This window comes from Rutidosis leptorrhynchoides, chromosome 2 (assembly GCF_046630445.1).
Source record: "Rutidosis leptorrhynchoides isolate AG116_Rl617_1_P2 chromosome 2, CSIRO_AGI_Rlap_v1, whole genome shotgun sequence".
Taxonomy (NCBI): Eukaryota; Viridiplantae; Streptophyta; class Magnoliopsida; order Asterales; family Asteraceae; genus Rutidosis; species Rutidosis leptorrhynchoides.
In genome coordinates, this window is record NC_092334.1 from 552,394,605 (window position 1) to 552,405,749 (window position 11,145).

General features: G+C 36.0%; 1 protein-coding gene across 1 annotated transcript; it reads right to left on the minus strand.

Moving 5' to 3' along the window:
* Window positions 1–351: 351 nt before the first annotated feature.
* Window positions 352–3,536, minus strand: LOC139893077 (bifunctional aspartate aminotransferase and glutamate/aspartate-prephenate aminotransferase-like). The gene is made up of 9 exons (XM_071876212.1): window positions 3,267–3,536; window positions 2,244–2,575; window positions 2,047–2,150; window positions 1,718–1,966; window positions 1,415–1,528; window positions 1,227–1,310; window positions 964–1,134; window positions 757–870; window positions 352–644 (listed from the first exon to the last, which is right to left on the minus strand). Exons 1-9 carry the CDS (start codon window positions 3,416–3,418, stop codon window positions 504–506), a joined length of 1,461 nt encoding a protein of 486 aa, XP_071732313.1. The 5' UTR covers window positions 3,419–3,536; the 3' UTR covers window positions 352–503.
* Between the last annotated feature and the right edge of the window lie 7,609 nt (window positions 3,537–11,145).

The window sequence follows — 11,145 nt, forward strand, 5'->3', positions numbered from 1 at the left end:
TGTTTTGAAAAGGTAATGAAATGAATAATCATATGGTGAATTGTCTATATTTTGTTCTTGTGCCATTTATGTTGGATATTTAATTTAATGGTTTGCAGGTATCTTTTTTATTACTGTCATACAGAGTTTGATTGCTCACTACTTTTTTTTTATCCATTTTTTGCAATAAACTATTGGTCAATATTGATCAAAACCTTAAGTTACAGGATATTAATGTTTCTGGGTTACATGATCATCTAAATGCATGTATTATGTACATATTAAAAATATCAACTTGTATACAACCTATATCCTATCGTTAATATGCATGTGCATTATGTGCATACTACGATTTTGTAGGTGAAAATTTCGATTTATTGTAGGTGCGGAAAAAATTAACAAGAGAAATACGTGGTCTATACAACCTCTAAATTCATCACAAGCAATTATATATAATAAAAATACAAAATTCATGCAAATTACAAAATAAAATTATCAATGACACACACAGTAAATGAACATATTTAAACAGATACTGGGGGCTTGAGAGCAATAACAGCTTTCTTAATCCTCTCAAAAGCGGCCTGTAACGTGTTGAGGGATGCTGCATACGATATCCTGATGCACGTATCATCTCCAAATGCATCTCCGGGTACAAGGGCAACCTGGGAAATTCAAGACATTATGTTTTCTTACTTTATTTTTTCTAAAAGATTCCAACTTGATGTTTGAATCCAACATTTGACTTAAAAAAAAGTGTATGTTATATATTATTACCTGACCCTGTTCTAACAAATACCGGCACAAAGACTCTGAATCATTAATCAAACCAAACCCATCAACCTCCACACCATAGTAATAGCTGAAATCAAGAAATAGGTAAAAAGCACCCTGCAAAAACCAAATGTTAGAACCATGTGTGAGATTTGTATATAAAGTTGGTTCCTTTATATGCATTTAAGCCAAACGAAATAATAATTGTACCTGAGGTTCAGATATTTTGACACCGTCTAATTCCCCAAAAGCCGAGACCAAAAAATCGCGTCGTTCACGAAAGGCTTTGACCATATGTGATACAGCTTCTCCACCTGCGTATCCCATTGCTAAAGCAGCAACTGCAGCCTTCTGAGCTATACTACTCGCACCTGAAGTAGACTGATTGAAAAAAAAAAAAAAAATTGTATCATAAAATATCAAACTTGACAAAACATAAGATGCAAAACAGTTATTAATGAAACATTATGTACCTGACTTTGAATTTTGTTACAGGCAGCAATGAAGTGTTTAGGACCAGCAATATATCCAAGTCTCCAACCAGTCATTGCAAAAGCCTACACAAAGACATATTTATTAAGCCATGGCTAATTAAAATATGATAAGAAAAAACATTCTGAGTATATTAGTGAAAAACCCGACCATTAACGCAAGTATATACCTTAGAGAACCCGTTGACTGTTAGTGTACGTTCCCACATGCCAGGCAAAGATGCAAAGCTTGTGTGGACAGCTGGAGCATATATTATGTGCTCGTATATTTCGTCAGAGAGAACCTACATAAAACCAACAACAATAAGGTTCAAATTAGTTTAGAGCTAAAGGTGGCAACTTCAACCCATTAACTTATAAATGAACTTGGACTTTTATACTGTTATCATTATCATAACTATAGATATTTACATATTTATAATTAAAATACAAACTTGAAATAAAAATGATAAAATGTTTATTGGTCAATTTACCAAGAGTCTAGGATGCTTTGCAACAACTCGAGCAATCTCTTCAAGCAATTCTTTAGGATAAACCGAGCCCGTTGGGTTAGACGGAGAACAAAGAATTAGAAGACGAGACTTTTCAGTAAGCTTAGATTCAAGAAGCTTCGGATCTAACAGAAAATTTTCCGAGATGCTCGCAGGAAGAATCACAGGTGTCGCATCAGCCAACCTCGCCATTTCAGGATAACTCACCCAAAACGGAGCTGGAATCATAACCTGAAAACATAAAATTTTGCAAGAAATTGTCAAAATTTATTTATCAAAATATATAAGACAAAAAGTATATTGAAATCAACCTCGTCTCCTGGGGAACAAACGGCAAGAATCGCTTGTAATATACTCTGTTTCGCCCCGTTACTGACCACAATCTGCTCAGGTGTGTATAAAAGATCATTCTCGTCTACAATTAAAAAAAATTAAAGCTTTATAAATCAATTATTAATCCTTTCTTAAAGGATGAGAACAATGCAGTAATGTCTAAATTGAAACTTACCTTTTAGTTTGTTACATATTGCCGTTCGTAGTTCAAGGGTACCGGCATTAGGAGTGTACCGTGTATAACCTTCACGAATTGCGTTTATTCCAGCTTCGGCAATAACAGACGGTGTGTCAAAATCGGGTTCTCCGGCAGCTAAACGGATTACGGGAACACCTGATTCTACAAGGGCAGTTGCTAGATCGGTTATAGCGACAGTTTTCGAAGGCTTTACGGAATTGACTCTAGGGCTCAAAGTGGTATCAAGTTCCATTTGGTCAAAGTTGTTTTCTAATATAACTGCTGAACAAATTGTAGAGGACTTATTATGTCTTCTAGTCTCCAAAGATCTGCTCAAAAATACAGATAAAACCGGAATCAATCTTTTATTGTGGTATAATCGAAGCATGAATTGGTCACCACAATATGTTATTTAATCCACCTGATATTAAATTTCAAATAATAACAAAGTTCATCTTCATCTTTATATTCAAAACGATTAAGAGAAGTAGTAATGTTTCATGTTCTTTCGTATGTGTATTCTACAATAATGACAGATAATGATCTGTAGGATTTAATCTTAACATGCATATGAGTTTTCATAATCTGATGGAATGTATATTATTAGCACCTAAATGTGTTAACATACTATAGTATACTTAGGTGAAACTATCTATCTAAGGCTTTTAACAATTATTCATGGACTCAAATATCACAATTTTTGCAGCATCAATTCAGTAACATTAATCATTCTGTATGATTATATTATATAAGTAAAACTTGATTCCTACTAAAACTCATCCAATATCTCATCCTTAAAACTATATGTTTCAAGCAAAAAGGACATCCTTTTTTGGAAATTAGGTCAAAATTATAAGAAATGAAAAAAAAAAAAAAAAATTTGTAAATTATATATCCAAATAAAAACTACTCCGTAATAAAATGTCAATTGAATAAAAAATTAATAATTGAAGGCAAGTTGCAGTGAAAAATCCAATAAGAAATATAGCATTATCAAAATGTAAAAATAAGTAAGCATACTTGATTGACAAATTGGTGTTCAACTTGGAAGAAAAAGAGAGTGCCGTTGTTACTGTTGATTTGAGTGAAGAATCAAAAGCAAAACCTGCAGATTGATGATTGAATGAGGATGATGAAGTGGAAGAAATGGTAGAATAAATTTGAGCAGACATGTTTAATTGAATTTTGCTACAATTTGGATTGGAATTGGAATCTGAGGTGGAATCATCATTTGCCTAATTTATGCAAAATGGGGGTTGGAGTTAGGTAACGAGGGGTAGGTGAGTTTGATTCAGTGTATGTTTACGTCAACAGAGTCGTTTGTTTTTTCTTTCATTTTTTTAATGATAAGACTAGTATTTTAACCGATGTGGTCCTCACACACCAATTTTTAATCTATGTATATTTTTTATCATAAAATTTATAGTTATGTCTCTAAATTAATCTAGGTAGTTGAAATTGTATTATTATTGTAAGAATAATTAAGTGTATATTAGGTAATTAGGTATATATGGATCAAAATGCAGTATGTGAGGATCACCTCCCTTGTTTTAATGCCAAATTGCTAAAAAAAATTCTCAATTTTTCAATAAAAAATACTCTCTGTTTAAAAAAAAAACTTTCTACCTAACTATTTTTGTCTATCCCAAAAATATTGTCCCTTACTTTAAATAATAATAAAAAATCACTAAAATTTCAGTTACACCCTTTTTATTATTAAAAATTCAGCAATTAATTTATAACTTACTTTTTATAACAACATTAAATGATGGATAAATTAAAAAATTTACTAATATATCTTAAATCCAATAAAAAATCAAACCAGACATTCTTTTTGGAACGGATGGAGTATATCGTTTTTGTATCTGATCGTTGCTAAATATTCATTTGCATCCTTAATTTAAGGTGAGATTCAAGGGATAAATCTCACCCCTTGGATCATGTGATGAACGGGACAATCACATGTGTTTAGTAGCCCTTAAATTTAATATAATCATATGTGATTGTCAGATTACTCTTCCTTTATTTTTGTGTTTAATCTTGATCATTAATCACATGTGATCCAAGGCTGGTAATAACATATGATGGTCTCGCCCATCACATGATCTAAGTGCTGAGATTTATCCTTTGGATCTCAATTTAAATTAAGGATTCAAATGAATATTGTAGCGACCCAAAATATCGTCAAGTGACGGCGTCGACTACGTAGGTCCCATTACCTGGTCATAAGTCTTTAAAACAGACGTTTGACCCAAAATATGTCGCATCCATTCAAGTGTAAAGATTGTTTCAAAGTTTACAAGGATAATTGACCACAAGTTAAGTTACAACGTTATAAGTACAAATGAAAACTATGCGACACAGTTTAAATAAGTTCAAAAGATGCTCCAAAATGCATGTATACTCGACATCCAAGCAAGTATCAAAAGAGTGCGGAAGCATGTATCACTAAGCATTCAAAACCTGAGAAAACATAGAAGAATCTGTCAACGAAAACGTTGGTGAAATCATAGGTTTAGTAAGTATTAAACGTTGTTTTTGAACCACAAGATTTTGTATTTCCATAACGTAGATTATCCAAATCATTTGCATTCCAAAAGTGTTGTTATACGCGAGCACTCAATTATCAAAACTTAACCAACGTTACCCCATCACACAGTGCTAGAACCCACACTAAAACACAAAAATATATTTCATCCGCATAACGGTAGCGAACCGTCCGAATGAGGGTTTGTTAAACCCGTATGGCCACACAATATAAGTTCTCGCTTACACCCTGCAAGTGTAACTAATGATAATCGAATTGAGGCATTTTTGTTCTAACTCGCACGTGGAATGTTTGTTTTCACACTTGTGTTCAAAACATAAAAGTAAGTAGTACAAGATGTAACAAAGTATATGTTTTCTCAGCCACGATTTAAAAGTATAAAAGTTGTTGAAAAGGTGGGACTATGATCTCACCTTGTATGCACGAACCACAAAGTACTTCGACAAGTAAACGTGCAAGAAACAATGCTAGTCTTGACCTAAACAAATAGGTTGTATCAATAACGATAGTCACGAAGGGTCAAAGATGTTCAATTAGTCCTATGGCTCGTTACGACTCGATTAATATAGCACGTGGATCAATTTGTCAAGTTTCATGCACGACACAAGTAGTTAAGCATGTTAGAACGATTGTATAATCGTTTGGTTAAGTTTGACTAAAAGTCAAACTTGGTCAAAGTCAAAGTCAACGGGGTCGGGTCGGGTGTCCGACAATTTTCTCATGATGAGAAGTCATATACGAGCATAATAGTCAAGTTTCATGGTAAACGGGGTTATAGTAAAGCGGGAAACATTTTTGTGACATGAAAAACAAAGACAAAATGAGCTGGGCAGATGCGCGGCGCGCTATGGGTTGCGCGGCGCGCACCCAAGTGTAAATCCTGGTCAGAACTTAACCACGAAGGCAAACATCTGGGATTTCTAATTCTGCGCGGCGCGCGGGTATATGCGCGGCGCGCATGTAACGACCCGCCAAAATCGCTATTGACGCGGCACGTTAATCATTGATTCCACAGTGAGGTTTTGACCTCTATATGATACGTTTTGATAAAATATTGCATTCATTAAAATAAGTGACTTTCTAAACATAGAAAGTTATAAACATGTGGGCGAGTGCTTAGGTATAAGCAAAACCCCGAAATACATAAGTCTTTAATTTACAGGTTGACATCACAGTCCAATTATTTATTACACAACGCAGTTTTATTTTGAATGCAATAAACTTTGTACAAAGCATGAGAGACTCCATGCAGGCAACAAGCACATCACAACGGAAGCATTCTAAGGACCTGAGAATAAAACATGCTAAAAAGTCAACACGAATGTTGGTGAGTTATAGGTTTAATTGCTCGAGTCATAAACATATATAAAGATAGACCACAAGATTTCATCAAAAGTTTATCAATAGATTCTACGTAACAGAGCACCCTGGTAACTAAACTTAACGCTATAGTGATAATTACCCCATTCGTTTTAATACGCGCAAACCAACGTGTCTTAAACTCAAATAACATACGTCCGTTAAAAGGCTAGCGCTCTAGCTCGGACGGGGATGTCAAGCCCTATGGATCCATATACAATTATTCGCGCCCACCAGTCCATATCCTATGTACTGGCAGCTACTAGTTACCAAAGCTAAGGGATTTTCGGTTTAACTCAGTGTAGAATTTTGTATGTACTTGTGTCTTATTGCGTTTAAAATAAATTGCATGTATTCTCAGCCCAAAAATATTTAAAGTATTTAAAAAGGGAGACTATAACTCACAGTTCAATATTGAGATTCAATATTGTAGGCAAATTGCGTAGACGTAATGATGGTAGATGACTGTATGGTTGGCCTTGGATTCAAGAACAATACCCCGAACAATACCCAATATTTCCTTAGCTTAAAGCGGTTTGAAACCCGAATTAAAAACACCCTCGTATATACCTTATTATTATTAAACTTAAATTTAAAATTATAATTATAATATAAATATAAATATTAAGAGAAATGTGAAAAATACCGTCGAACAAACTGCGTATTTATATTACTTTTCGATTTACTGTAGCTCATGCGATCGCATGAGTTTTCAGTGTTTTTGCCATGCGATCGCATGGCCGCCTTTTCTGTTTTTGTTTGCTAGTTCGCCGACATCAAATAGTGTTTTACTGTAGCAAATAGTGTTACTGTAGCAAATAGTGTTTTACTGTAGCAAATAGTGTTTACTGTAGCAAATAGTGTTTTACTGTAGCAAATCACTGTAGTAAAGTCGTTTTCACTGTAGCACTGTAGCAAAATACGGTTTCACTGTAGCAAATAGTGTTTTACTGTAGCAAAGTCATTTTTACTGTAGCAATTAATGTTTTACTGTAGGAAAGTCGTTTTTGCTTGTACATCTTATAATATATATATATATATACATACATATATGTATATTTACATAATATTAAATCATAAAGAGAATTGGTTTAAATTAGTCGAAATTTTTCGGGTCATCACAGTACCTCCCCGTTAAAGAAAATTTCGTCCCGAAATTTTGAGTAGTACCTGTTTTATGAGCGATATCAGTGAACAAATGTGGATACTTTTGCTTCATTTGATCTTCACGTTCCCAAGTAAACTCGGGTCCTCGTCTTGCGTTCCAACGAACTCTAACTATCGGTATTTTGCTTTGTTTTAATTGTTTGACCTCACGGTCCATGATTTCAATAGGTTCTTCGATAAAATGGAGTTTATCATTGATTCGTATTTCGTCAAGAGGAATTACGACATCCTCTTCAGCTAAACATTTCTTCAAATTTGACACGTGAAATGTGTTGTGAACACTACTAAGTTCTTGCGGTAGCTTTAATCGATAAGCAACTGTTCCAATTCTTTCGGTGATTTCAAAGGGTCCTACATACCTAGGACTTAGCTTTCCTCGTTTACCGAATCGTACAACGCCTTTCCAGGGTGACACTTTCAACATGACTTTGTCGCCCACTTGAAATTCTAGCAGTTTTCTTCTTACATCAGCATAACTCTTTTGGCGACTCATGGCCGTTTTCAATCGCTGTTGTATTTGAATGATCTTTTCGGTGGTTTCATGAATAATTTCTGGTCCAGTAAGTTGTCTTTCTCCTACTTCACTCCAACAGATAGGAGATCTGCACTTTCTACCGTAAAGTGCTTCAAATGGTGCTGCGTTGATGCTCGTATGATAGCTGTTATTGTATGAAAATTCTGCCAACGGTAAGTGTCGATCCCAACTGGTTCCAAAGTCAATCACGCATGCCCGTAACATGTCTTCCAATGTTTGTATTGTTCTTTCACTTTGACCATCTGTCTGTGGGTGATAAGCGGTGCTCATATCTAATCGAGTTCCCAATGCTTTTTGTAATGACTGCCAGAAACGTGATGTGAATCGGGTGTCGCGATCAGATATGATAGAGATGGGTACACCATGCCTGGAAACTACTTCCTTCAAATATAGGCGTGCTAATTTCTCCATACTGTCTGTCTCCTTTATTGGTAGAAAGTGAGCTGATTTAGTTAGACGATCAACTATCACCCAAATAGTATCATGACTACTTGCAGTCCTTGGCAATTTCGTAATGAAATCCATGGTTATTCTTTCCCATTTCCACTGCGGAATTTCTGGTTGTTGCAGTAATCCTGACGGCTTTTGGTGCTCAGCTTTGACCTTTGCACACGTTAAACATTTGCTTACATAAGTAGCAATTTCTGTTTTCATATTAGGCCACCAATAAAACTTCTTGAGATCGTGGTACATTTTTCCGTTTCCTGGGTGAATTGAGTACCTCGTTTTGTGTGCTTCATCCAGTACTAGTTGCCTTAGGTTACCATGTTTTGGTACCCATATCCTACCAGCAAAATACAGGGTTCCATCGGCTTTTTCTTCAAGTTGTTTTTCTAACCCTTTGCTTATTTCGCCTTTTCTGTTTTCTTCTTTTAAAGCCTCTAACTGTGCTGCTTGAATTTGTTTTGTGAGATCAGTACGAATTGTAATATTCAAAGCTCGGACCCTAAGAGGTTTTACTCTTTCTTTTCGACTTAGGGCATCAGCTACAACATTAGCCTTTCCGGGGTGGTAACGGATTTCACAATCGTAATCGTTTAACAACTCTACCCAGCGACGTTGCCTCATATTGAGTTGTTTTTGATCAAAAATATGCTGAAGACTCTTATGGTCGGTGTACACTGTACACTTGGTGCCATATAGATAGTGTCTCCATATTTTGAGTGCAAAAACTACTGCTCCAAGTTCTAAATCATGCGTCGTATAGTTCTTTTCATGAATTTTTAGTTGTCGTGAGGCATATGCGATGACTTTTGTGCGTTGCATTAATACACATCCTAAACCTTGGCGTGAAGCATCACAATAGATCACGAAATCATCATTTCCTTCTGGTAATGACAAAATGGGTGCAGACGTTAACTTCTTCTTTAATAACTGGAATGAGGATTCCTGTTCCGTGGACCAATCATACTTCTTTCCCTTTTGAGTCAATGCAGTTAAGGGTTTGGCGATTCTAGAGAAATCTTGAATGAATCTTCAGTAGTAACCAGCAAGACCTAAGAATTGGCGGATTTGTGTTGGAGTCTTCGGTGTTTCCCATTTACTAATGGCTTCGATCTTGGCGGGGTCAACTTTAATTCCATGTTTACTGACAACATGGCCCAAAAATTGTACTTCTTGTAACCAGAAATCACACTTCGAAAATTTTGCGTACAATTCTTCTTTCTTGAGTATCTCTAGTACCAGTCTTAAGTGTTGCTCATGTTCTTCCTTGTTCTTCGAGTAAATCAATATGTCGTCGATAAAAACAATGACAAATTTGTCTAAATACGGTCTACAGATGCGATTCATTAGATCCATGAATACTGCTGGAGCATTAGTCAATCCAAAAGGCATGACTAAAAATTCATAGTGACCGTAACGGGTTCTGAACGCTGTTTTAGGAACATCTTCTTCCTTCACTCTCAGCTGATGATATCCGGAGCGTAGATCAATCTTAGAATAAACACTTGATCCTTGCAATTGATCAAACAAATCATCAATCCTCGGTAATGGGTACCGATTCTTGATCGTTAATTTGTTTAATTCTCGGTAATCTATGCACATTCTCATAGATCCATCCTTCTTCTTGACGAACAGAATAGGAGCACCCCAAGGTGAAAAACTAGGACGAATAAATCCACGGTCCGATAATTCTTGCAACTGGTCTTGTAATTCTTGCATTTCTGAAGGTGCAAGTCTATATGGAGATCGGGCTACAGGTGCAGCTCCTGGTATGAGATCAATCTGGAATTCTACACATCTGTGTGGAGGTAGCCCCGGTAATTCTTCTGGAAATACTCCGGGATATTCTCTTACAACCGGCATGTCATTAATGCATCTTTCTTCAGTATCGATCTTCTTTACATGTGCCAGAATAGCATAACAACCTTTTCTTATAAGTTTCTGGGCCTTCATACAGCTGATAAAGTTCAGCTTTAAGTTGCTCTTCTCCCCATAAATCATTAATGACGTTTCATCCTTACGAGGGATGCGGATTGCTTTCTCAGCGCAAACAACTTCCGCTCTTGTTTTAGACATCCAGTCCATGCCAACGATTACGTCAAAACTTCCTAATTCTACGGGTATCAAATCGATTTTGAAGGTTTCACCAGCGAGATTCATTTCGCAACCATGGCAAATTTTATCGGCTTTTATCAGTTTACCATTAGCTAATTCAATAGTATATTTATCGTCTAGAGGTAATGATGCACATTTTAGTTTAAAACTAAAGTCTTTACACATATAACTTCTATCAGCACCCGTATCAAACATAATAGAAGCTAGTTGATTATTAACGGTAAACGTACCCGTGACAAGATTAGGATCCTCACGTGCTTTACTGGCACTAACATTAAATGCCCTCCCACGTGCGGGTTCTTTGTTCTTCTCCTTATCAGGGCATTGATTTATAAAGTGACCAGACTTCCCGCATCCAAAACATTTCTTGACATCGGTGAGTTTTGTCTTTACTTCAGAAACGGTGGCATAACAATCTTTCGCCACATGTCCTTTCTTGTTGCACTTATCACAGACCACTTGACAATAACCTGTATGATGTGTGTAACATCTTTTGCAGAACGGATGGGGTCCCTTATAGTTTGGACTTGCAGTTGCCCCATCTTGTTTACCTTTAAAAGTTTCTTGTTTCTTCAGGTGAGTACTTTTACCCTTATAGTCTTCCCATTTCCTCTTTCCTTCAGTTGTCTTGACTTCGGTAATTGGTGCCTTAATCGAACTCTCTGTGATCTGGTCCATGAGTTGGTGTGCCATTGTCATGGCTTCCTGCATCGTATTCGGTTTGGACGATG